At 51.1% G+C, this 27,957-nt stretch overlaps 1 protein-coding gene across 2 annotated transcripts; it reads right to left on the minus strand.

Moving 5' to 3' along the window:
• Positions 1–1,908: 1,908 nt before the first annotated feature.
• Positions 1,909–27,918, minus strand: plpp4 (phospholipid phosphatase 4). Of its 2 annotated transcripts, none has more exons than XM_039743632.1 (7): positions 27,449–27,918; positions 5,095–5,203; positions 4,506–4,596; positions 4,338–4,401; positions 3,582–3,706; positions 2,751–2,921; positions 1,909–2,546 (listed from the first exon to the last, which is right to left on the minus strand). In XM_039743632.1, the coding sequence occupies exons 1-7, from the start codon at positions 27,535–27,537 to the stop codon at positions 2,347–2,349; spliced, it is 849 nt and encodes a 282-aa protein (XP_039599566.1). In that variant the 5' UTR covers positions 27,538–27,918; the 3' UTR covers positions 1,909–2,346. The 2 variants fall into 2 exon arrangements, with proteins under 2 accessions (XP_039599566.1, XP_039599576.1); XM_039743642.1 differs by lacking the exon at positions 27,449–27,918 and adding an exon at positions 25,054–25,382.
• Between the last annotated feature and the right edge of the window lie 39 nt (positions 27,919–27,957).

Consider the following 27,957-nt stretch of genomic DNA (forward strand, 5'->3'; position numbering starts at 1 on the left):
TTCACTCACACTGAGGCAGAGTCAAAGCCAGACACGCCCTACAGCCTACCAGAGCCATCCAAAGCTGCGCTCTGTGTCACAATGCCACCTCTGCTGTCCCCATTCTCCCAAAGGTGGCTCAGCACTTCAACTTTGGGCGCCATTGGCTGCCCACCTCATTCAACTCCCTGGTGCCCCCTCACTGCTGCCTACGACCCTCAGTTTGCCCTCCAGAGCCCCCTCTCCTATGGTTGCCTGTGACATCACCATCCGTGTGACCACCATCTTGGAACTTCAAAGTTGTCCTGCTTTTTCCTTGCAGCAGGTAGCACCCTGTCTGCTGTCAAATTCATTGCCCTGTATTGGAGTCAGATAGGAAAGGCGCTATATCAATTGGCGGGACTGAAAGAGGAAGTGGGAGCAGTGCCAGGTGTGAGTTTCTATACTTCTGTGAACAGACCGGGGTGACAGAGTCAGAAACAACAAAGCAAATGACATTTGTACCCCATGCCAAGGTGCTACACAGGCAGGGGACCGGAGCACATTGTGAGCCAGAAGCAGGACTCACTCAGCAGCCTTGTTGTTTACAGTCCAATGCCCAAGCCGCTGAGCTGCACCCAAGTGCCCATTGTGTTCTGTTGTTCATGGAATACCAGTGAGTGGTTGACTGCAGCATCTCAACTAAAGCCCCCGCCTTAAAGGCGCTATATGAAACAAGCACCGTTTGATTGATCGATTGGTTGGCTCATTTCTCAGGCTTTCCTGTCCCATTCCAGCTGTGCAGTGGTCCCAGGCCTGAGTCGCATTACCTCATGGGATAGTCAGGGGACGCTGTGGGGTCCTGCTACCCTCTTGATAAGCTTGATAAGATACCCGGGGGAGTAAATGCGAACATTAATTTTATTTTAATTCTTTTCATTTTTATTACTATTTAATTTAATATTGTTTCTTTGTATCAGTATACTGCTGCTGGATTATGTGAATTTCCCCTTGGGATTAATAAAGTGTCTATCTATCTATCTATCTAAGAGGGACTGACACGGACTCAAGATCATCCTGGAGATCGAAACACCAACTCGCGTGACAACGTGCAGTCTAGAATTAGCAAGTGGAGCCAGGACCCCGTGTTGTGGCTGTAGCCCCCTGGACAGTGAAAGGCTGTTTGTTATGTAGCACCTTGCAGAGTTAGGACATCACTCCAACTCAGTGACTGCCCCCTGCTGGAAGGTCCAGCCCTTGTCTGCTTTGTCTTTCTGTCAGTGAGGCCTTCTGTTGGAACTTAATCTGTCCCACATAGCGCCTCCTGCTGGACTAGGTGTGTGTCTAATGCCACCACTAGCTAGACTAGCTGGGATGAGTGGAGATGCCAGAAGGGTCTTTATGTGCCCACACCTGCTACCCAGGAGTGCCGCTTCAGCTGAAAATAGGGGTGCCCCCTTCAAGTGGAGTGTCGGAGACAACCAAGGGTGTCAAGAAGGTCAGGTCCTGATCACAGGAGTTCGGGGTTAACCTCTCAGAGCTGGTCACATGATACAGATGATGGGCAAAGGGCACTTGTGAACACCATGAAGTGACTGGTGATTTATACACATCTCATCAGTGCATGCTCCCAACCTCCTCCTCCTCCTCCTCCTCCTCCGAGTAGCTTCATCCTATTTGATAAGCAGAGCCTGCCCAGCAGGGGGCACTCATCTGTCTAGGCAGTGAGATGGTGGACAGCGCTGGCCAGAAACGTCTGAGGCCGAAGTGAAGCGCAGCACAGACGACTGAAGGTGCCAAACTTTACAGCGCCAGCTTAGTTAAGGATACTGATACCCCCTACAGGTCAGTTCACGCTACTGCCATCTGGATAGGCAAAAGTGAGGCTGGACAGTGGAAATAAAAGTGGTTGTAAAATAATCATGGCTATACTTATCAATTTTACAGGTTTATTGATCTTTAATGAAAACGATAGAAACAACGGGACCACCTTCACCGCCATTGCCTGCTTTCAGAGCCGCCGACTTCCGTGTGTGCCACCTGTAGAGGGCGACTCCGGGGCGCTTCAGCAACGGTCTGCTTTGTGAGGAGCCACACAGGAAGGCGCCCTGCTGTTGACTCATAGCGCCCCCTGCCTCCAAGCTGTGGAAGTGCAATCACATCTCTGTCTGCTTCAGAGGCGCAACAGCACACCGGTCGGCACCAAACACAGCAAGTCAATCTCATGCCAATGTAACACGGAGAGGCGGGCAGCAACGGCGTGTGACCAGGTAGAAAACGGGATGTGGACTTGCATGGCAGAACATGAAAGAGACAGACAGTGGGCCGTGGGCGCCGGCCTCAGGTTCACTGGAATGTGCAAGTGCTACGAGTCGGCCGTCTTCTTAGTCATACCGGCCCCTCGGTCAGTCCCTCCAGAGGCAGGCTGGTGGCATTGTCTGCAGCAGGTGGCTCCTCCTCCATGCAGGTGGCCGGAAGGCCGAGGCTCTCATAGGGCAGGTGGCAGTCTGTGCAGAGGAAGGACGGGTAGTGCTGCCGGTAGCAGATGTAGGCGAAGACGAGGCCCACCAAGCCCCCCACGAGCGAATCTGCAAAGAAAGAGACGGCGGTGAGCTCAAGTTGACCCGAGGACTTGTGACGTCACCCTGATGAAGTCCTAAATCGAGTGCATGGATGGTGGACGGCTGCTGTGATTCTGAGGGGTGGGGCACACGGGGGCAATGCTACGACGGCACATTCCATAAGAGTCACCAGGGCCCATGGGTGGCACCTCGTGTCTCACACACACTCACCCTGCCAGTGGTGCTTGTAGTCACATGTGCGTGACAGGGCGATCATCATGGCGCAGTAGAGAGGCAGGACCACCGCACACAGACGCCAGCCCTTCCCGCGCCCGCTGTCTGTGAAGCACTGCAGCTTGCCAGCCAGGTAGAAAGAAGTGAAGCCGAGGCCGGAAAAGGCGACTGCAAAACAGGAGAGAGAGAGAGAGAGGGGTAGGTTGGGGGGACGCGTGTGTCCATGAAAAGAGGCAGACAGACAGAAAGACAGCAATGTGAGTCTGTAAAACAGGAGACAGAAGGACACACACGTCTGTAAAATGACAGACAGACAGACGTGGGTCCATGAAGCACAAGACAGATGGACTTACAGATGGAAGTGTGTGTGCATGAAATGAGATACAGACGGACAGACTGACAGATGGGTGGACTGACGAAACAGCAATGTGTATCTGTAAAAGGTGAGACAGACAGTCATGCACGTCCTTAAAATGAACGACAGATTGATGGACAGACAGACACGTGTGTCAGTAAAAAGAGACAGACTGTCAAGACAGGTAGACAGACACACAGAGGACAGACAGACACATGTTTTTAGAAAGAGAGAGAGGCAGACAGACAAATAGATGCGTCTCAGTGCATTGAGAGACAGACAGACAGACAGATGCACTCAGCTGTGTGGCATTTGCTGTACTTTAACTTGCGCCCCCTACTGCCCACTGCTATAGACTGATACCCGTCATCATGCCCACACACACACCTGCCACTCAGCCTGACTTTGTTTACTGATCTGCCACCAGACACCATGACCCACATCCCCGTGGCCCCCCCACACCACACACTTACAGGAGGAGTGGCTGCTGGGGAAGCTCTTCCGGCCGTCAGACATGAGGTCACCGTCCCCTGTGCACTGCATATCCGAGTTCATCACTCCGTCTGGGAAGCAGCGGTAGAAGAAGTCGGGCCGCGGCCTGCAAGAAGACCAGACAGGTCAGCTGGGCGACAGCAGCTCTGTTTTGATGGCACACCCTGTACTCTCCTGTCAGCAGTCAGGGTCCTTGCAGGTGTGTGACATGGTGGTCATCATGGTGCAGTAGACTGGCACGACCACCTCAGAGCTCAGAGTCTCCTGTGTTCAGTGTGCCAGGACTGGACACTCAGAAAGGAGGCCACAGGCACTCGGTGCACAGACGTCTGAATTGTCCTGATTCTCCAGCCTCTGCTCCTTTATAGCATCACCAGGCACTGCAGCACAAGCATTAAGAAGGCCAGAGGGGGCGCTACACTGAATTCACCTGACCACTCGGGCATTCATTCTAAGAACTTTCCTTTTGGTTGACTAATCAGAGAAGGAGCTTCTGCTGGCATCACAGCCACCGGAGCAGCCACATACATAACAGTTCATATCAGGACCACAGGGGGCGCTATATTGACCTGACCAGTACCAAGTAAAAGCTTCAGTTAGGGCCACAGTGGGGTGCCCTGTTGCCCTGATTATAAAGAGTGTCTTTTCTGTTCCCACAGGGTGACGCAACTTCACCCGCCCCTTATCCCTCTATTGTCCTCTCGCTGTCCCACCACCAAATCCCCCGTCAGGCTTACCGTCCCGCGATGAGCTTGATGGTATTGGTGAAGACTCCATTGAGGGCCAGTGCCAAGGATACAGCTGCAGAATGAGAGCAAAGGTCATGTACAAAGACAATTGGCACAGTGAGCAGCAGGCAGTGGCACCAGCAGAGCCCATACACATCGCTCGTCAGAGTGCTTTACCTAGACACGCCTCTCTGATGTCCGTCCGATCCGTCCGTCGAATTATTTTTACCACAAATATGACAGCCAGGGGGGTGAGGAAGGAGATGGCCTGTGGAGACAGTAAAGAGCAGCGGTCAACCAAGCTGGTGCCATGATGCCATCGTCTGCTTAGACGCGAGCTCTGTGGAGTTTATTGAGCAGCAAGAGGTGACGAGCACATTCCACTTGTGCTGAAGGGGACAAAGAGTGCCTGACGAGCATCTGTAATTTTGGAGAGACAAGACTGTGAGAGCCTTGGCACAGTGGCCCACCAGGTGTCACTTGAACAATCAAGGCTCATAGAAAGGCTCCACAGGTAGGATGAGAACAACTTTTGTTGGACAAAATAGGGTGGTGCCACTGGCACCTGCAGTAAACTGTATGAAGCACATAATGTAAGTTAGCACATGCCATACGAACAGCAGTGGAAGATGCTATGTAAGACTGGCATCTCTCTGGGTGACCTCAACTTCTCCTGCCTTCAGGGAGCCTGCTAGTAAAAGAAAAGCCAGATGTGTGCCCTGAGGGCAAGGTGAAGGAATGGCATGCCAGGCGAGTGCATACTCACAAACATGATGCGGGTGGGCATGAGGTCAGATTGCACCAGCGGGTTCTTGTAAAGCCACATCTCTTCAGGCTGAATGACCCTCTGGAAAGGTTCCAGGAACTCTGTGAACCTGAGGAGAAAGACAGGACTGAGGAGTCATTGAGACCACAATGAGAATGATGGCATCTTGATGGCCTCACAAGTGACTGCCACACCTAACAAAGTAAAACCTAAAGAAGAACTTAGAGATGTGTGACCCATGTGATTTAACTTTTACTCCACACCAGGCTCAGGATAGTCCAGTGCTCTTCACTGATGGTGTTGTCACCTCAGGCCTCTAGTGCCAGCCTGGTGGTAGGGCATACCAGAGTCATCTAATCTAAGGCCAAGATCTCCCCATGACACAAGGTGGCATTCAAGCTGCATACTGCCCGCAAGGACCCACCCTCTGGATGGTGGATGTTGGAGATTCTGGGCTGATGTAGGGGAGGACCTTGTTGTTTATTGGATCGGGGGGATTGGCCAACTGGAGACTGTAAGTCACAAGGGGTGTGGCCTGTAAGTCACTTTTATTAAAGGTGATGTCTGTCTAGATGGAGCGGGTCATTAAGGCGGAGCTTATTGTTTATTGGGATGGGGGTGTCGGGTATCTAGTGACTAAATATAATTGGGGCGGAGCCTGTGGGTGGGTAAGTCTATTGTGTGGGTGTGACACTTGGATCCTGTAAACCATTGGGTTGTGTAGCTGCCGTTTACTGAGGTGGGAGGGGCTGTTGGTCTGGAAAGTGTAATGTCGGCCATTGAGGCGGAGCCTGCAGCTAAATGGGGTGTGGCATTGGGTGTCTGGAGCTATGAGAAAATGGGGGCGTGGCCTGTCATTCACTCTAGAGTGAATGGGGATCCAGTGGGTCCTTGAGGCGGAGCCTGCTCTTCACTGGGGTGGGTGGGGTTTACGATTTTCTCAGAGCAGCTCCACAGGGGGTGAATCAGACTGAAATTTCAGGTTTGATTCAAGCAGTTTGATATGTGTAAGTGGTCTTATGCTCACCATCCATGTGCCCACCGTTAATGTCCAGGGTCGATATTGTTGTTTGACCCCCACATTTGGCTTAAGGGACACATGACCTGGCTATAGTGAGTCAAGGTCACTCTGCTTTGCCCACCCTCTGGTGACTCTCCCAGCCCTACAGTGCCACTCCACCCAATCGGATCCATAGAGCGATTCTTTCTTTTATCTGCCAGTTCCCATTCTGCCACAGAGGGTGTGTCTCAGGAAGTTTAAGAATTTCATGCGGCACTTTTAATGAATATGTAATGTGTGCAGGAGATGAAAGGTTCATCCGTGGCGAGCATGTGGAGACCCCGTGAAGAACGCTGACATGCACCGCACTCCGAGGCGCTCTTCTCATCGCATAGTCAATGACATTTCATTCTGCTGCTCTGGTGCCGTTTAACGAGGAGAGCCGCTGACAGCCCGAGGTCCTGCCCCTCGTTATTCTTCACAGTGCCATCGATAGAAAGTCACCAAGGTGCTTTGTCTTGGCTCTTTGTGTTTCGCCAGTGGCGCGTTGACATCAAAGTAAAATAAAGAGTGACAGTGATCGGCCAAGCATATCGAGAGCAGAGCTGAGCTTTTGACTAAGCTGTTCTGAGACGATGAACGGCTCGTTATTATGACACCCAAAGGTGCCTGTTAGGCGGAGGCAGCCGACTCTTTTACCAGGCTTTGCTGTTTCTAACTGGGGACACACTGCCTGTTTCAGAAATCCTGCCGACTACGCTAGTTGTGAAGAGTGCCGGCTGGTGAGGTGAGCAGATGACACCTGGGCAGCAGTTCCTTTCAACGGGTGAAGCTTCCACCCATGAAGCATTGTATGGCAGCGGTGTGTAAACTATTGACAAGTGTGTGGCACACATGGGCCTCCTTTAAGGGAAGGATTTCATTGGTACACCAGGGAAGGATCTTGTAGTCGCACACAATCTTGGCCAACTATTTCACTTTTTTTGGCTTTAGCATATGAGAGCAGGGTGACTCCTGACTCCGCCTTTAACTCCACCCCTTTCAACATCTCATCCTAAAACACCAGAGGGGAACATTTGCTGTCCAGACAGGAGGAGAGGAGCTTCAAAGAAATGATATTTGATTGTCTTCAGGGTGACCCCCGGGGTACACTGGAGGACCATGTAGTCGCAGGGTGTGCACGATTTCATAGAAGGCTTAGCCCTGGATTAGACACGGGATGACGAGGAGCTGCCAGAGTTCTGTTTGAGATCTGCCCATACCCCCCCGCCACATGACCTTGGCATAGGTGTGCCATTGTCCACTTTGTGGCCAGAGAGTGAAAGCCCATCAGGCTGCCCGTGATGCTGTCCCATCTTTAAATTAAGAGGCGTGTGGCAGACTGACCAGGAGGGACAAGAGCAGGAGTGACGATAAATCAGATGAGGAGCAGCCAAGGGGTCAATGCTGTGCTGTGACACAGAAGTCAGGAAAACTGGCAAACCATTACTAGTGAGACAAAGACCACACAAAACATGGACACCATCTTAAATAGGCTCTGAGCACCATTGTCACAAAGTCTCACCATGTGACAAGATAGATAGATAGATAGATAGATAGATAGATAGATAGATAGATAGATAGATAGATAGATAGATAGATAGATAGAGTGAGTGAAAGGCACTATATAATAGATAGAGATAGATAGATAGATAGATAGATAGATAGATAGATAGATAGATAGATAGATAGATAGATAGAGTGAGTGAAAGGCACTATATAATAGATAGAGATAGATAAATAGATAGATAGATAGATAGATAGATAGATAGATAGATAGATAGATAGATATGAAAGGCACTATATAATAGATAGATAGATAGATAGATAGATAGATAGATAGATAGATAGATAGATAGAGAGATAGATACAAGTGAAAGGCGCTATATAATAGATAGATAATTTGTAGTTTTAGTATTTGTTGTTATTTAGTACTAGCCAACCCACTGTGTACCATACGCCGCATAATCAGGCCGATTTTTTAATGATTTTTAAGCACAGGGAGAAAATTAACATTTGAAAAATCAGTAATGTAATAAATCAGCAAGAAAAGCAACATTGTAACAAAGCACGGAACGAACCAACACACAATCGTCCGTGCGGTGCTCAGGCGCGGAGGGTGGAACGGCAGGAGAGGAGAAGGACGTCCACTCCGCTCCCTCCGTCATGCTAGTCTGCTGATTTCTCGTTCAGTATGCACTGCCCGCTCATGTGCCCACCTCCAACTCGTCACTTGAGTCGTTGGCTGCTTTTCTATATATAATCCACCAAGACACCCGACTACGTTAATGCGAGGTGTGCACAAAGGGTAAGGACGTAACCAGTGAGAGCGTATGAGTCGCACTTAGTGGGAATTCCATGGTTTGCAACCCAAAAGGGGTTCAACGGCTTACCCACGCCTAGATACACGCTCAATGTCATGCATAATTATTTATTGAATGCTAAACACTTCTGGAAAGACACGGATGTCTAAGAATACAACAGTAGGTGAATGAAAAGATGGAACTCTGGAGAGAGCAGAATACAACACAATAGTGAACGCGGCATAACAAACGGCGCGTGGCTCAGACGTGCATGTGGACTCTTAGCACAGACGAAAGGGACTAACTGGGTGGTCGGTGAGGTTTTGTGTCCGGGCAAATGGGCAGGCAGTGTGAATGCCTAGAGAGTGAGGGTAGACGCCACCCGGTGAAAAAGGAGTGTTGGTGGGCAGGGAAACGTCTCCTGTGGTCCTGCAGGAACATCTAAGAAGACGCATGTTTGTCGCGGATGCGAATCGCTGTATGTAGGGTGTAAAACAGTTTGCTATGCTGCACGCGGTTGTGCATCGTAACTGAAAACTCGTTTTTTAAAGACTGCTCACTTCATTGTGCTTTAACCTCAGTTGTAAAGGATTGTTTTAAGGATCCCATGGGAGACCCCTCACAAACCATTTCACACACTGCATATGGCGATTCACCTCCGCGAGAAACACGCCTCTATGAACAGTCAAGGTAGCTCGGAGGTACATGACATTAACCGGACCTGCACTGCATGTGGCCTCTACGACAGACGAACTTAAATGACGCCATTTTTTCTGTGTCGTTGTGTCCAAGTTGGTGGGCGTAGCCCTGCGAGTTGTCGTCGTATCCAATGGTCTTGGAGTTGGTGGGCGTGGCTCCTTCCTGCGTGCGCCATAGGTGTCTCACTTGTCGGCTTAGTGAATCCACGCCCCTTCCGGCGTACTTTCCATGGTTGTCTTGCCTTAGTGAATTATATTTATATAGATTTGTTATGTTTCAGCCGCAGTGTGTTTCCTGGCTGTTTTATTGCTCTCATGAGTGTCTTCTTTGTCTAATATGTTTGACATTTATGGCATTTTTGGTTTATTTATTTACTATCGATGGCTCCAGCAGAGCCCTGTGACCCTGTAGTTAGGATATAGCGGGTTGGATAATGGATGGATGGATGGAATTTGTGTTGTTCTCGTTTTCTCAGCCATGTCTTTTATGGGTGGAGCCCTAGAAGTGGAGCTATCCTGATGTCACTGCTGAAGAGGCGGGGCCACCCTGATGGCACTGCTGAAGAGGCGGGGCCACATTGATGTTAACTGCTGAAGGACCACCAACAGTCCAAGAGGTGGGGCCACCCTGATGTGACTGCTGAAGGACCGCCCTCAGTCTAAAAGGCGGGGCCACCCTGATGTCACTGATGAAAGACCGCCCCCTTTAACAGTTCACCGTCTGACATTCAAAGAGCACCTTATCATCGTCAGGATTGATTTGCTGCTTTCTGGAGTTTTCTTTTTTGATTCTCTCTTTGGGTTTTTGATTCATGGATTATGGCCTGGCACCTCACCCAGAGTTTGTTCGTGCCTTGCACACGATGCTTGCTGAGATCATATAAAAACATATACATATATGACAGATTATGGGGGGCATTAAATCTGAAGTGAAGAAGACTGACTGCAAGGGCACCTGCTGATGCCGGCCCCAAACATGGCCATGTCAAGAGCCCAGCTTGTTTCAGTCAGAGGTTTATGCCATGTGGCAGGGTAAGGGGCATTAAGATAGGGTGGGCAGCTTTGGGATGTTCCAGCAGTTTCACGACACTCTTGGAGGTCCCTGTCATGGCATCATGTGAGCGTGCCAATTTAGACGTGTTACTCTCCAATTGACATTCCGAGCACTCTGGGGTGGCACTGGCTTTCCTGCAGCCTTCATCTTCAGAGAGAACAGTGGTCTCTTCAGCAGAGGTGGTGGGGGACCCTGTGACCGCGCACATCAACAATAAGCGCCTGTGTGATGAAGGTGCCAGGATGGCACTGGATTAGAATTCCTGTCTTGTCGAGCGCTGTATCCTCATGAAAGGATCCTCACTTCTCTGCGCATTTCTTTGCGGCACGTCCTTCGGCTCTGATTGAATTTCTTCAGCTCAACTCGTTCTGAAGAGGCTGATGACATTCTAAACTGGCACCTGGCGCCTCTGAATGGCAGAAGAGCCGTGGCATGGAGCCAGCAGGCAGTTCCTTATCAACACCTGTCCACGTTTTCTTTTTTTTTCTGATTTGCCCAAATTCTCACATCTTGGCTTTGGTGCAACAATGGTGTATGAATGACGAGGTGGTCCGATAGAAGCTCGACTTTCATTTTGTCACTGGCGTGCAAGTACGTAACTTCAAAGCTGTCACCCTGGGCCTGTGAAACCAATGATGTGTGACAAATGGAAAAGTCAGCTGGATTTGGACACTCACTGAGAAATGTCTTCTAGGCAACACCAAAGCCCACCGCTCATTCACACAAAGCCTGGGGGTCTTGATAATAAAAGCGGCTCACTGAACATTCTCCGTGTCTCTGCATTCATCCAGCGAACACCTCACCCAAACTGGGAGGCTCCAAACTTTGGTATCCCTTGAAAGGCCTAAGGGTCCGAGATGTTCAGAACATTCGAGACGAAAACGGGCCATTAGGCCCACCAATGCCCACCAGTCCTGTCCACTGAATTCCCCCCAAATCACATCAAGTCGAGTTCTGAGGGACCCTAAAAGTCCACCTGTCCGCCACACCACTTGGTCACTTACTCCACGTGTCTGTGGTTCGATGGTCTCGACGCGAGTGTCCTGTCGTCACGAGCGGGGACCCCTTTAAGAGTTGGGTGCAATCTGCTTAGTTGCCTGTAGAAGGCCATTGACGCCCCATTGTTAGGTTAAGCACCACGGCCTCAGCGTCCTCCCAGCTTACCTTTCAGAGAGTTTCTGACACCACATGTGACGGGGGGACGGGGGGACACGGCACGATTCAATACAAACGGGGAGGGGGACAATGTATTCAGGCTGCTCGGTGGCAGCAACCCTGGAGTCAGGCACACCCACAGGGCATGCTGGGAATTGTAGGGCCAGGTCCCTGGGTGCCACCAGGGGCACTGCTAGGGGCTGTGGGACTTCCATTGGCACCAGAAGTGGTCCACAGTCCAAGAGCTGGGAGAGGAGGTGGGCGACACTCGCCTGGGAGGAGTGGAGGAGCAGCAAGAGGCGGAGAAGAGAGGGAGAGAATTGAAACTTGTGGTGGTCTACGTGACAAGAAGTCGTTAATAACAAACCTCACGATTACACCGAGGACTTGGGTCTGCCTGGCTGTGTTTGGGGTGCTGCAGCACCCCCTACTGGCCACTAATGTCACCACAGATGTGGAGATGGGAAGCGCCCAAGCTGTTGCCTTAAGCCTGTGGAGCTGTTAGAGTGTGACAAACGTAAAGAGACACCCACCAAGGGACATCTGCCCTCTGAGCTGGAGGGTCCAGCAAATGAACGACGCCATGTGAACATTTCTTACATTTTCCTACATCTCTCCATCTCTCCACTGGCTCACCCAGACAGCCCTGAGAAAGCGGCCAAGCAACACAGACGGTCTCAGCCTGGGTGTCACGTCATTGTCACATGTCCACTGTCTGACATCAATTGCCTTCAGTCTTTGGAGTTTGGATGACGGGGCCATCATGAGGTCCCTGCAGCTGCGTCATTCCCGTTCCTTCCTTCGTGAATTTCCATTTCAGTTTTATCCCACCTTACTTCTCAGTGCAACAGCCGTGGCTACAAAGTCCAAAGTCACAGAGTGACACTGCGTGTCCTTCAGTCCAGACGCCCCAATAAGACCACCAGCAGCAGTTCTTCTGGCGGAGCGCTGGGTCAACCTGTGGGATGCTTGGGATGTGGCAGCAAGGGGGCAGCTAATGGACCAGTAGGTCCCGTGGTCAGAGCGGTGGGAAGCTGAGCCACACCGGATTAAATTCCTCATCCAGCCAGTCTAAGATGTCCTGCCCGACCAACTGATCGCTCCTCATGGAGACTGACAGACACCCCAGTATGCCCACCGTGTCTCTGGAGCATATTCGAAGTTGTTGCCCAAAAGCCCTGGGAGAGGGGGCATTATTGGTGACACCATGACCAGGTGCTGAGGGTTATCACAGAGGCCATTAGCACAGGGGTCTCTCTTAGTGGGCACCACAAACCAGTAAAGAGCTCCACTGTCCCAGGCCAAAGAGAAGCCTCAATGGGGGTACGTATCCAACAGGGGGGCACTACTGGCAACAGCCCGGGATTGGCAGCTGAAGGTCGACTTGGGTAGTCGGCTGAAATCCCCAGACACCATCGCTGTGACCTCGATCAGGCCTGACGTAGTCCTTGAGTCACAAGTATCAGGGCAGGTGGTCCTGCTGCAATTGAGGAACGAGGGGCTCGTAGGCGAATGCCGAAGCAGGGAATGGGCAACCCGTTGCTACCCCATCGAGGTCGCCTGCCAAGGACTTGCCGGCCAGTCACTCTGCAGAGGACCTGGGGGACCGGGGGGCTGCACTGAAGCTGCTTAGAAAGCATCAAGATGGCTGTGGATCAAAAGGTGTGATCTGTGGACCAGATGAGCTACTGAGACACAAGTCTGGGACTGGCCACCCCTGGCTGGGTCACCTGGGCAAGGAGGGTCTGTGATGTTGAAAGACCCCCAGGTGACATCACTGACAGACTATCTCGGTGGCACTGGGAGGTGCTAATGACAATCCAAGTGGACATGAAATTCTGCAGATCCAAATCAAGCCTTTCTGACAGGTGAAGGGTCCAAAGTGACGGGCTTCACGCGGGGTCTCCTCAGGCCAACCGTCTGCCATCTTTGCTGATGTCCTGGGCTCCCTCATGAGTTTTCTCGCTGGTATCGAGGAGGTTGGAATCGTTTTTTCTATTTTCTCTCAAGTCTCGGGTCTCCAGCTCACTTTTTACTTTTGTAGATGCTGCCATAAGGTGAGACAGCCAGTAGGGGGTGCTGTTACGCTACAATGAGACCACTTGGCTCCTCCAAGCGCACATAACACGTCTGCCACTGGCACAGCTTATTCCAGGGAGGGACATCACTGTGTCATTCAGCTGTAGTCCCACTTGGTGGCATCTTCTACATGCTTGTGTCATCACGTTGTACATTCATGAGCTTCACGTCAAAGTGCCCGAGGATTATTGGGGGCACAACAAACCCAGGAGACGATTCAGCAGCAAGAAGCTGAGGTCAAGACGCTCAGGGGGCAAAATACTGAGTCACGAGGCACACAGTTTACGTCGTCTTTGGGGACACTTGATGTACAGGGGGCCGCAGACTAACCTGGATTACCAGTGTAACTTTTTATAAGATCCTGGGGCCTTCACAGATCTGCTTGACGTCAGGTGGTCCTTTGGCGGCACAGACCCTCAGTACTTCGTCACTCGCCCAAAGACATTAAAAGATGCAGCAGCTTTCTCTGAGCTTTTCCTCAAAATGCGGAGTTTCCTTCTTCACTTCTCTCCAGAATCTCTCAAGAGGCCCTGCTTAATGTTTGTCATGGTGTCATGGGGGTCCATGGTGGGACTCAGGGGGTGCAGGCGTGTGGGGGAGTGTAGCTGTGAGCCCCAGTGGGGAGGGGGGGGCTGACATCACATGCTGGTGCCACCGCCAGTTGACACTCCGTGGGACACAATCCGGACACCCGCACCTGTGATGGGCTGGAAGGAGCCTGAGGTGGTCAGGATGGGCTGAAGGGCTGAAGGAGGGAACCAAATAAAAATCTGAGCCAGCGGCCGGTGGTCCCGAAAAGGAGAGAGAGAGAGAGAGAGAGAGCAGAGCTCTGGGGTGCATCGCCCCCAATAATGAATATTCCAGAGGAGTGGGGGCCATCGAGTGCTCTGGGGGTCCTGCTGGACTGACTTTAGGTGGTAGGACGATGGAGGTCCAGCTCCAGGTGCCCCCGCGGGTCCTGCTTGAGGTGGCCACTTCAGTCCTGCTGTAAGACCCGAGGGTGGTGAACTGGGGAGTCTCGGTAGGAAGTCAAAAGAAAGGCCGGAGGTAAAGCTGGGAGAAAACTCGGGATTGTGGTGGGCTGGAGGACGACTCCTGCTGCGGACAACCCAACGGACAACGTCACTTCCAGTTCCCGCATGATGACATCATCTGCTGTCCCATCTGATGACATCACTTCCGATCCCACATGATGACATCGCCTCCTTCCTCATCTGATGACATCACTTCCGGTCCCCACATGATGACATCACTTCCTTCCTCACCTGATGACATCACTTTCCGGTCCCACACGATGACATCACTTCCTTCCTCATCTGATGACATCACTTCCGGTCCCCACATGATGACATCACTTCCTTCCTCACCTGATGACATCACTTCCGGTCCCCACATGATGACATCACTTCCTCCCTCATCTAATGACGTCACTTCTGTCACCTCTTGAAGACACCACTTCCTGTCTCCGCTTTGCGATGTCATTTCCTGTCCCTCTGCCATGTTGTAACGTCCTCCGTGTTCATATCTAAGAGCTGATCTCCTGCACACAGTCGTACATCTGACCGACATTGCAGAGATTCCACAGGGAGGTCCCCAACACTTCAGGTTTGTTTCTGTCTTTTCATTTTGTGACGGTGCTCACTCGGCGCTGTTCTCTGAATTCATTTGTTTATAAACTGTGACTTGGCTCTGTGACTGTCCTGTGTCACCTCTGCTCAGATCACTGTCCCTTAACGGACTGCTGTGACCCTCTTCATGGACAGAAGTTTAAGACACGTGGACAAGCTTCCTCCTGCCTGATTTGTGTCTTACGCAGTGCGGAGAGCGAACACGCGTCTGACTTTACTTCATCCGTTTCCTGTTGATTTCTTCCACGTATTTGTGGGAATATTTTCTGTTGACCGTGAAGACGTTTTTATATTGGGATTATTTATGAATTTATTAGAATGAATGACTGCACTACTCTTTGTATTCGCTAAAGCACTTTTTGCATCGTATTCCTGCCTGGTTGTGTCCTCATTGCCCGGCTCATCTCAGACACGACTATCGACGGTCTCGGGTTCAAGAAGGACATGGCAGCTGCAGCCGTCCTGGGTCATCAAAATTATTTCTGTTTCTGTGTGAGGCGGAGCTTATGAGGGCAAATCAGAAAGTGGAGGTGATTTAAAAATGACGGGGTAACTGTAACAAATAGTAGCTGATGCCATATGAACGCGTTCCTGAAGGCTTATGGGTAATTTAAATACGCCCAGCGCAGAGTTCTGACGTTAGTCAAGGTCAAATGAAAATGGACACCCCACCGCGGAATTGCACCATCGTTGGACAACACGCCACAGTGACACCAGTGACACCAAAAGGATGTGCGCTGTCTGGGTACCCGCCTTGCACAAACTCACAGACACGTAAGAAAAGCCAATGACCCATTAAAAGGGGGGCACATCGTGCCCTCCAGGATCGCTGCTCCTGCTTGCTGCACATTTTCATATTTGTCCCTGAGATTTTTCTACTTTGCTGACTCCCAGACCAGACCGCGTTTCAGGAAGTGTGTGGTCACCAAACTGACCAATCAGAGTGGTAGGGGGTCCGCTCAGGTTGATGTCCCCTTTTTGAGGGGGTGTGTGTCTCTCAGGTGTACCTCATCAATAGGCCGTGGGTGACGTGGGTTACGGCGTGGGCTCAACACAGAAGCAAAGATCGGCCTTCACGCGCTTTGCCCCCCACATCTTGGCAAAGAGGTGTGAGTTTTGGGGTCTCCATTTCATTTCCTAAGACAACGTGGTGTCATGACACCGAGGTTTTCTTCTATCATGAAAGCAACAAATCCTTTCAGCGAACTAAACACCGACGAAGCCCCCTTTGTAGAAATCCCCTCATGCAACTACACCGACACCCACAGAAGTGGCCCAGCACTGGCACCTCAACCTTACCAATCGCTCACTGGAAGTGGCTTTGGGGTCCATCCTGCCAGAGGCAATGGAGTGACTCTTGTTTCCCAAAGTAAAGCCCACCTGATATGAGCCCCTCCACCACGGCACAGGGGCCTTCAGCTGCAGTAGCACACTTGCCTTAACTCAAATTGCTTTGGCTTTGCCATCTTGGCACATGCTGCCACATACAGTCTTAGGCGCCAGCTGCGTGCATACAAACTGAAGTATTAATTAGGCAGTACTTCTGCGGCCCCCCGGGACTGCTGTTGTGGCCCCCCAGTGTGCAAAGACCCTGCTTAAAAACCACTGGCAGATAAAGGTGGAGTGTTCCCACCACCGTACCCTGTTTGTACTGCCATGTCCAACAGTGCCATTGGAGCGATGGTCTTGGTCACATGACCAAGCACCCCCGAGAAGCGAGATGGGCTGCGGTAATCAAAGTGTTCAGATTTCACCGCCCACAGCCCCCTCTCTGATGGGCACATTTTAATCTCCTTATCCTGGATTGGCTTTGGACACTCTGTTTTAGGGTCCGAATGGTCCAATGACAGTTTGTGGCACACAGCTGGACCCCCATGGGGCACGGAGCTCAAGCAAGGGTCAACGGCCCAGGACTCGGTACACGTGACATTAAGGACCTGATGGACTTGAACACGTCATTGATGTCTGGCCACAGTCGAGTGCCGCCATGTCTCTCTTTCCAATGTTTCTCCTGTTGCTCTCCATGGTCCTGAACCGACTTGCTGCAACTCCTCTGGACTTTATCTGCTGCTGCTTTGTCTTCTCCTTTTTTATGTTTTGTGATATGGAGACCAAAACCAAACACCGTACTCCAGGTGACACCTCGCCAGTGCTTTATATGGCTTTAGAATGACTTGACTTTACTTAAAGGAAACACACATTGAAGAAGAAGAAGAAGAAGAAGAAGGAGAGGAGGACATTGCATTTATAAAGCACTTTTCAAGACACTCAGAGAGCTTCACATTAGACGGGTGGGTTGGGGGCACTTTAATCCCCACTGATGTGATGGCAGCCATTTATTGCCAGAATGCGCGCCACACATTGGCTATCAGGTAGTGTAGGGGTGACAGAGACAGTGAGGCAATAGGGACAAGGAACAATTAGGATGTCACAGTGAGCAGGCTGTGGTGGCCAATTTAGCCAGGGCATTGGGAAACACTCCGCTCTTTTGGAAAGAATCTCAGGGATCTTTAATGACCACAGATGAGAGTCAGGACCTCAGTTCCAGGTCTCAAATATGGTGGCAGTTTTATAGCAGTGTCCCCGTCACTGAACAGTGGCTTTTGGATCCACATTCAGTTCACAGCGCCCCCTGCTGGCCTCTCTCAGCAGTGACCTTAGCTTTTTCTAGGTGGTCTCCCATCTGAGCACTGGCCGGGCCTGAACAGGCTTAGCTTCAGGTGGTGGACCTCTTCTGAAGTGCAGGTGGCATGGCCGCTGACATAGGGGGCGCTATTTAAACTAACTCGGTTGCTTCTGTACAATGTGTGAAATAAGGTCTGATCAGCTGTCATGTGGTCCTTTAGATGAGCCACCCTCAGGTGGTCTGACCATAACAAATGGAGTGAACGTGATGAAGGACCAGACTCAGAGTTAGTAAAGGGCTCAAGGTGATTTGAAATGGATAGAAGGTTAAAGACACCACATCTGATCTGTCAAGCCAGGAGTTGACCCCATGACATCCACTCCAAGAAGAATCCTCATCCCGTTGGTCCTCCCACTCCGCCCCAGCACTTTCTCTCTCCCTTATCCAGACTGGTCTCTCCACAGGAGCCATTTCTTCTAAACCTCCCTTGACCTGCACAAACTTCACAAAGGAGATCCATATTCCACGCCAGGGACTGTGAGCTGTGACAGGTGCCACCGTGTCACCCCTCTCTGGTAAAGCCCACCTTAAACCCTTAAATCCCAGGCCTTTTGAAGGACGTGGAGGTGACTAGCAGACCGTTTGAGGGAGAACATCTGAGAGGTGAAGAACGAAGACCACACAGAGCCTCACGTCCCTCTGGTCACAATGACCGTTGTGTTCTTTCACAGAACTTCAAAGACACTTTTCAAAGTGTGGCTCCTTCTCAGTCAGGGGGGTCACCCATTTCTGACTCTTCACTCTCAGCCGCCATCTTCTCAGCTCTCACCTTCTCCTTTCCAGACTTGTTACCCGCTCTTTCCTTTCATGCTGCACACCTGATGACGGCCATGCAGGTTTGCTTTTTCAGTCTGCCAGTATGGATGTAACCTCTGGTCTTTCTTTTGGTCCTCCCCATAATGTTGTCAGGGCTGTGCGTTTTAGGGAGACATTGTCAGGGTTGGCCAAGAGGGGGTGCAGTTGCTGACGCATTTTTACAGAAGACATGTGAGCTCATTTCCTTATTTGTGCCAGAAGCCCCCGCCATGTCCCAGCCCTTCCTGGAGGTCCCTGTGTAACTGGCTGAGTCGTAACCCACGACTGGCACGAGACTGGGGTCCTCCTCAGAAGCGTTTCATCCAAAGCCTCCATGTTGTTTCTCCCATCGCTTTGCACTCCTGACTTTCGTCCTTTTCTTGGCACTTTATTGAATGGGGAGCACCAGGCTGGTGTGTGCCATCCGCCTTCGGTTTATTAAGATTGGTAAAGATAAAAGACAGAATGGCGTAACTGACGGGTCTGCGAGATGTTATGCGTCCTCATTTACGCCGACCTCTTTGAAATGTTCATTTACGGCCATTAATTCCTGGTGGGGTTCATTCATTTCTTTTCTTTTTTGTCTTCGGGGGTCAAGCTTATTTTATTAATTGGTTAGTATTGTCCCATGATGCCACTTTTGTTTCGCCTATGGGTGGCATCATTTAGTGGGTTGCGTTGCTATGATGCCTCTCCCAGTTGCCAGGAGGTGTGGTTTCTGCTCATCAGTTTCATTTCTGGTGTGACGCTCGTCTCACTCTCTGTTTTTGTGACACGTCCCTTTCACGCGTGTCACTTTTGCTCTTCTTTGCCATCTTGCCACTGTTGACTCTCGGCTTTGCTTTCTTCTCCTTTTTCTGTCCTCATTTCTCAGTCTTCACGATTTTCCTTGCTGCTCAGTTCTCTGACCGTACAGAAGAACTGCAGAACAGCAGCTTACAGATGTGGCCCTAGCCTGGCCTGACCATTCCCAGGTGGGCCACAAGACCCCCCTCACTATGACACCTCAAGCACTGGCCCTGGGCCTCGCCTGACAGATTTCTGCTCCTCTCACTGCCACCTTCTCTCTATCTAAGCTTGCATCTCTTTGCCCTTCCATACATTTCTGGCTATCAACTTTGGGGACCAATGGTGACGGCCACCTTAGGAGAAAGAGTGCCACACTTAATTCTGTAGGGGTCAGTGGATGACGTGGATGGCAGAGATGTATTAAATACTAGAAAGGCACCTGCATGACTGAAGTGCTCACCTCATGTTGACTTTCAAGTTGGCACCTCCTTGTTACCATTGGCATAATGGTGGTGCCATGTGCACACAGATCATCGCTGTGCCATCGCACCCCGAAGTGTGATGTAACATGAAGTGCCCACATGTGTGAGTGGAGCCCACTGCGCAGCACAATGTCAGTCAAACACCTCAAGGCTTACTGACCACACCATTGGACATTGGCAGCTGGACCAGTGCTTGCCACCTCCAGGCCAGCAGAGCCGAGATGCCACTAGCCGTGTGCCCGTCTCTGTGTGTCTGCAGCAGGGTGAATCAGTGACGTCCTGCAGTTGGAGCTCCATGGCCCTTTGTGATCGCACCCTCGCCCATCATGATGCCTTCAAACAAGCACCCCCACTGAAGGTGACTGCCAGGACTCCATACGCAGGACAGACAAGCCTCCGTGATGACAAGCTGAGGAAGTCATGAGATGTCACGTGTCACACCAAGTGGCACAAGGACCTGTCACCGGACCAGCAAAGAAACACAGCAAGTGGGAGGGTGTGGTGCCGATGCTGGAATCCACAGACTCGGCGTGATGTTCAAGTGAGGGCTCCACCCCGGCGTGTGTCAAATGTCCTTTTGTGTTCCTCTTTGACCCTCCAAATACGACCATTCAAGCTAATTGTGTTGATCACTCCTACAATTAGGATTTTTGCTCAGTTGTGATCGCCGTTCATTTTCAATGTGTGGATGTCTGTTTGTTTTTGTAGGTGGGGCCACCTGTCAATCTCTGTCGAGTGCCCGCCCCCAGCCTTCTAGAGGCTCATGGGAATTGCAGTCCCTCTACGGTGCTTTGCGTGCTCTTGGTGGTGGGTGAGTTTTTCCTCTTTTCTTTGTATTTTCTGCCATTTTGGCTCCGTCGCTTCTGTTTTTGAGATCCTGATTTCTGGTTTGTGTTTTGGGACTGCTGGTGGTTAAGGCTGTGGACTGCCAACCCTGAGGTTTTGGGTTCAAATCCCACTTCTGACACCTGTGTGACCCAATTGGGACCTAAACAAATGGAGCTGATTGTATCTTAGATGCTGTGAGGTGAGAGCCGGATTCGGATCACCCAGCTGGCATCTCCTTTTGCCTCTTTATTATTATTATTATTATTATTATTATTATTATTATTATTTTGCTCTTTTGAACATTTGGTGATATTTCCTGCTATCTTTAAAATAAGTCTCTTTTCATAAAGATTCTTCATTGCCACTTTATCCACAGGCTGGAGGTTTACGGTTATCCTCCCTCAGGTGCAGCTTAGACTTTACTTTGTTTTGTGAACTTTACTTGTTTCTGAACGTTTAAAGCTGCGAACCTTTTGGCTCAGCGTAGGCCACAACCTGCCACTACCCTGGGAGCTCAGGCCGCCTTTGAGTGCACCTCCTCTGGGTACGCATGTGGGAATTGTGGCCTGCTTCACTGGCTCTTCTTGGAGGCCCCAAACTGTTTGGGTCCTTTTGGGTGAGTGGGGGGGGCTTGGGGACAACGCCATACAAATCATGGAAATTCAAAGGCAGAGTCAGCAACATGGTGGTCTGGAAGCCCACTTGAGTGGAAAGCCATGCGGGCACAGCAGTGAGGGGTAGACAGGATGGGACCACTAAGGTCCAGCGACCAAAACGTGAAGCACTTGATGGCGTGTTGGCAAACTGGAACCCTAAAGTTTAATTTCAGGGGGGCAAAAGTGTAAAAAGTTCTAAGTGCTGAGAGAGTCGCGGAGCAGCAGAGAAGGTTTAAGGCGTCCGACACGCAGTGGAGGAGAAACTGATAAATAAAGAGCCAAAAAGAGGCAAAGAAAAGAAAGAAAGGCTAAACGAGACGCGCAAGGAAAATCAAAGCAGCACCGAGCGTTGGGAGCGACGGCAAAAATGGAGCTTAGAAGAAAGAAAAGTCAGAAAGAGAGAAAGACGACCAAAGAGAGACACTCGGGGTCTTAGCAGCCAAAAAGATGGAGGTGAAGAGGAAGATCAGCAAACACACGAGAGTCGGGCCATTCAGGGCCACGGAGAGCCGCCTAGGAGGGCAGCCTGAAGGAGCACTCGGCCCACCAATGACCACCCGCACACTGAAGCCTCTGCAGGGTCTCTCCCCTCATACTGTATGTGCCACATGTCACCAAAGGCCAGCGTCCCACCTAACCTTGAGACTGCAGAGTCACATCAGCACTGAACATCGCCCTCTACCGTCTGAACTGTCACTGGCTCTACTGGGCACCCTGGGCACTGTGGACCTGCTGAGTCATCTGGACCTCATGGACAACCTGGGACATCTGACATTTAAAGGAGACCCTAATATGGACCTGCTGAGTGGTCTGGACCTGATGGACCCTCTAAGCAGTTTGGACCACGTGGACAGTCCGGGTTACCTGAAGTGTATCGATGGCCAGGACACAATGGACTCTCTGAGCAGGTTGGCCTTCATGAATAATTTGGGACCTGTGACATCTAAGGACACCCAACACAATGGATCCTGCTGAGTGGTCTGCACTGTACAGACAATCTGGGTCAACGGGCATCAAAGATCACACCCTGAATAATGAATGTTCAGAGCGGAGTGGACACTGCAGACCCTCCGAGTGGCCTGGGTCACCTGAAATGCATGACATCATGGACAGTCTGAGCAGGTTGGACCGTTTGGACGATCTGGGTCATCAATCATCTAAGGACACTCAGACTAATGGACCTTCTGAGTGGTCTGGACTGTGACTCATCTGAAGTGAATGACCACCATGAAAAGAGGGGGCATCTGAGAAGCCAGGGTCATATGGACAATCTGGACACCTGACATAATGGGATTGTCTGAGCTGAGCTGAACCAACCGTAATGAACAACCGAACCCACCTGCAGTCCATGGACATCACTGACTAGGGGGCTATCTGAGCTGACCCCACGGATAATCACAGTCATCTGAAGAAAGGAGAATTTGACTTGTGACAGTTTGGGACAGAAATATATCATCCTGTCACCAGGCCAGTCAGGGGGTGGCATTAGAGTAACAAAGTGTAGACACTAGGGGGCAGTGAAGTCCGAGATCCCACCAGCAACCGAGGTCAGTTCCTTGTGTCCTGCTCGGGAGGGACGATGGCCTGAAGGCAGCTGTCCAGTCCGCTGGCCCCCCGCCTCTCCCCTCCTCTGCTCTCTGTCCCCTTGCATTAAATGAAAGAGCGTGGTGGCCGCATTGGCACAGACCTTCTGTCAGGGCACATAAATCGTAATGGCGCCAATAATGAAGCTGTGTGCACTGAATTGCTAATTCAATTAGGACGCCAGCTGAGCCCACGAGAACCGCGGCAGCCACAGCGATGGCTGCTCCCAGCAATGACCTGTGGGGGGCGCTATATCCTGGGGTCCAGAGGTCAATCCAGCACCCAGTGAGCTGCACTTTGACCTACCTCAGAGTCAATTAATCAGGTGACATAGGTGGCCACTGTCACCTCAGGGGCACCAAACACTGGGATACGGAGGGGGGCGTCATGTATGTAACTCAAGGGGTGCACACTCCTGACCCCAGTCTATACTATGGACACCAACTGCTGCTGTCTTGGTAACTCGAGGGGCACGTGCTCTGGACACTAATAGGGACCCCCAGTCCTCAAAGTATAAAAATACTCAATACAAGCTCTGGACACTGGGGGGTGCTGTTTATGTAACTCCAGCCGTGTGTGCTCTGGAACATTCTGCACGGCCAATCGATGCTATGGGCATCAAGGGGTGCTGTTTAAGTAAGTCAAGGGGCACTTGCCCCGGGAAACCAGGAGACCTCAAAGTATAATAATGTGTAATGCACGGTATGGACCCCATCAAAGACCCCAAAAACCTCGACCTGCCTCCGGGGCTCTGAAGCGCGCCTCCCTATACACTCGCCCTCCGGCCCGGCTGCTGTCCGTGGTGCTGAAGTTCGTTAACTGAAATTGAAAGTAAAGCGCGCCGCGCAGCCGCTTCAGATGGTCCCAAGTGAAGGGGGGGTTTAGGGGGGTTTGTTTAGGGGGGTTCGCTCGCTCGGCCCCGTGATCAATGGACGGACTTCGCTTCTTTCTTTGTTCTTGTCGAGCGCCTGCGGAAGTGGCGGCCGCCGCCAACGAGACCCGATCACCGGGGACGCAGGACTGATCGTTAGGCGCCATCTGTTAGCTTTGGAGTCTTAGCGGCTCTCCTCATCCGGTAGTCCTGTAAATGGCCGTCTTGGGAAAGCCGAGGCAATAATCGTCATTTATTTTTGGCACCTCTCGTTATCCCGCCGCCCGCCTCCGCTGCTGAGAAGGCGGCACTGGCCGTGAAGCGCCTCGTTTGTGTGAGTCGAACGCGCACAAGACGAAAAGGAGCTTGAAATGGACGCAAGAAATCCGAAGCCCATTTTTCTAACGCCGAGTCAGCCACCTCCCCTCCCTCCCCGAGCCGCCCCCTCCGCAGCGAGCCTCGGGAGTAAGTCGGCATTATGAGGGGTTACCATGGCAGCTGCTGTTCAGACACTTGAAGAAGAAGATGAAGAACGAGAAGGAGAAGATGAAGGGGAAGGAACGACGCTTCAGTGCGGACTTTCTCGCAAAGTTTTTTTTTCCCTGAATTTGTTTTGTCGCGTCTTTCGAGGTTCCGAACGGCAATTCCTTAACCGATTTACGCTCATTGCGCAGTCCTCGTCGTGCGTGCGTTTGCTTTGTTTACCTGCCATCCACGAAAAAAAAACCGCATATCCCCGCAGTCCTGTGAGCGGGAAATCATCGACGGCAGGCAGGTCAACGCGGGGGCGGGCGGGGTTGTCATATGTCACTCACTCCGACAAGCACTTAAAAGTGTCGTCTTTGTATGTCACTCGTCTGTCACCTGTACAGGACACCGACTTTCTATCTGCGATGACTTCATTGTTGCACATGAATTGCAGATTCGGTGGGTTGGTGGCTTTGAAGGCGACCGCCTCGGCCCTCAGACGCGTGTCGTTTATAATCTCTGCTGCCACACAGCCGACCGGGCAGCTTCGTGTGTCCTTCTGCGGGTTTGTCACAAACACGTCCTCGGCGAGCGCTTTGGTCAGATATCGGCTAGTCCGACCACCTTCGTTTTGTGCAGAACTTTCACTCCTTCACAGTTATGGAGGTCGAGTCGGAAAAGAAGTTCTAAAAAACGAAGTAAGTCGACGGATGTGGCCGATCGGTGGAGAGAGGACTGAGTGAGACATGCCAAAAGATGGGATGGGCAAAAGCTGAAACCTTCCCAATACCTCATCTAAATAAATAAAGAAAAAAGAAAAGAAAAAGAGAGATAAAAGACACACCTTCATCGTTTTAGCTCACCGGAGTGCAGACAAAGCTGCTCGAGGACGAAACGCTTTCTAAAAATACCCGCCTGCTGCAGTCAGCGCCGGCACACGCACTCCGAGCTCGACCCACTTTTACCTGCCAGTCTTTGTTGTGTGGCATCGTGGACATGGCAGGTGTTTGGATCGGCCGGCTGGAAGCTAAGAAAAAACAAGACTGGCACTAAGCAGGTGGGCTTCATAATACACGTCAAGACACAACGGGCCTAAGAGTTTGAGCTGAAGCGGGCAGACAACCGCAGCAACTTCACAATCCCGGGAGCTGTCCATTCAGCACCAGCAGGCGCGCTCTCGACGGGTCCATTTGCTAGGATGTCCGACTGTCATTCGGCCTTAAACGTCTACATTATATAGCGCCTTTTCAACCTAGCTATCTGTGTGTGTCGTTCAATGTCAACCCCTCTGCCCTCCCTCCTTTTCTCCATCTTTCTGCCTGCTCTGTGTGGGTTTCATTACATTGGCAGAGACGGCCGCCTGCTCGGCACAAACCCCGCGACCTTCTGAAAGACTTGAAGTTTGCCTCTCGGTGTACTGACCTGCCTGTTCTTTTAACCCTATCGTGTGCCTATTCCGTCTATCAGTATGTGCTAGTAATGACTTCCACATGTCCATCTCCCTATTATATAGCGCCTTTTCTATCGATCTATCTGTTAATCACATAGTGACTTTTACATCTCTGTCTCTTTGCTCTTCCTCCTTATCCCCGTCTGCCCCGCCAACCACCCGTGCAGGTCTCTTTATTAGACGTGATGGGATGCAGAAGTCCTGCATTCTTCTGATGTAGTCTATTTGTTATATAGCGCCTTTCAGACCTATCTATCTATCTATCTATCTATCTACAATAGAGTTCCTTGTTTAATAAAGTGGCTTTAACTTATATTTATCTTTACAAAGTGCATTTCACAAGTTTATTTCCCTACTATATAGCGCCTTTTCAATCAATTTATTGATTTTTTAATGACATGGTGCCTTTTAAATCCCTATCTCTCTATCAATCCACCCTCGCACCTGCCTATATAGCGCCATCCTCCCCTTGCCTGTCTTTTCGCCATCATTCCTGTTGTCAGTGTCTCCGTACTGGTCGCGTTGATATTCCATAACCGAGCGTTTTTTCGGCACAATTCCCGCATCAGTCCAATAATTTTACAATCTCTCTCTCTCTCTCTCTCTCTCTCTCTCTCTATATATATATATATATATATATATATATATATATATATATATATATATATATGTATATAGCTGGCGCCCTGCCTGGTGTTTGTTTCCTGCCTTGTGCCCCGTATTGGCTGGGATTGGCTCCAGCAGACCTCCTGACCCTGTAGTTAGGATATAGCGGATTGGATGATGTATGGATGGATAAACCTTATATATATATAAACCTAATAATTGCACGTAGTGCCTTTTCTATCGTTGTATAATGTCTTTTAAACGTCTATGTCTTCCTATTATAACGCGCTTTTCCTATCTATCTATCTATCTATCTATCATATAGTGCCTTTCATATCTATCTATCTATCTATCTATCTATCTATCTATCTATCTATCTATCTATTATATAGTGCCTTTCACTCTATCTATCTATCATATTGCGCCTTTCCGATCTCTCTCTCTGTTAATCATATATATAGTGCCTTTTACATCGCTGTCTTCTTGCTCTGCCCCTCCTTGTGTCCGTCTCGCTGCATTAGCAATGATAATAATTGATAGTCGGGGGTCTGCTCGGCACAACTGCCGCATCCTTCTAATGTATTTAGAGTCTCTCGTTGTCTCTCTCCCTTTATATCCGTCTGTCTATTAACTATCTATCTATCTATCTATCTATCTATCTATCTATCTATCTATCTATCTATTATATAGTCCATTTTATCTACTTATCTTTACAAACTCTACTCTAAAGTGCCTTTTCTAGCTTTCAGTCGCCTATATATCGCCTTTTCTGTCTCTCGGTCTATCTAGCAGTCATATAGCGCCTTTCACATCCCTGTCCGCATTGAGGCTTTCTCCCCGCACCTGTCCCATCGCCTCTCCTCCTGTCCATCATTTCCGCACGATCCCCTCATCCCTGTCCCGATGAATTCATTCCCTGTCCCGGTCTCTCTCTCGCTCCTTTACCGGGTACCGGTCCGATCTTTCTGCTTACACCCGACAGCCGAGCGGGCGCTAATTGGCCGGGATGCCTGACGCAGTTCATTCCGCCGCTAAGCCCAAGCTGCCCGAGCGCAATTCGCGACCCTCGCCGCTCACTATCGCGGCTTCGCGAGACAAAGGCAGGCGAGGGGACGAGCAGCCCGGCGGATTGGCGGCGGAGGCGCGCTCTCGGTGGCGGCGGCGGCGGCGTCGGCTCACTTACACGAAAACTCCGAAGAGCAGAAGTCGCACCCCGACCTCCAGCGCAAGCTCCCGCATGCCGCTCCGTCCGCCGCTCGCCGACAACTTCATGGCCGTTGCAGATCCCAGCGAACGCCGCCGCCGCAGGCAGACGCGAAGCTCCGACAGCGCGAGTGAGTGCCGCAGCCAGCAGCCAGCAGCCCCCCGCGCCCGCGCCTCTCCTCTCCGCGCCTCGCCTCGCCGCGCCGCCAGCGGTCAGGTGTGGACGGAGCGCAGCCGCCTGGCGACAGGTGGAGCCGCGCCTCGCCTCGTTCACTCGCTTTGCTGGCGGCGCACGGGGGCGTCGGCCGGGGTGTGACGACACAGGGTGTCCGGCGTGGGGCGCCCCTCCCGTGCCCGGAGGCTCACCTGCCGCCGCTGACGTACCTCGTCTTATATATTGGCCTTTCCGTAATGGCCGCAGGGAGCGCTGACAGTGGCTAGAGCGCTCCTCTAAGGGCTGTCACCGGAGCCAATGTGGGGGGGCATCGA

This window comes from Polypterus senegalus, chromosome 1 (assembly GCF_016835505.1).
Source record: "Polypterus senegalus isolate Bchr_013 chromosome 1, ASM1683550v1, whole genome shotgun sequence".
NCBI classification, from domain to species: domain Eukaryota; kingdom Metazoa; phylum Chordata; class Cladistia; order Polypteriformes; family Polypteridae; genus Polypterus; species Polypterus senegalus.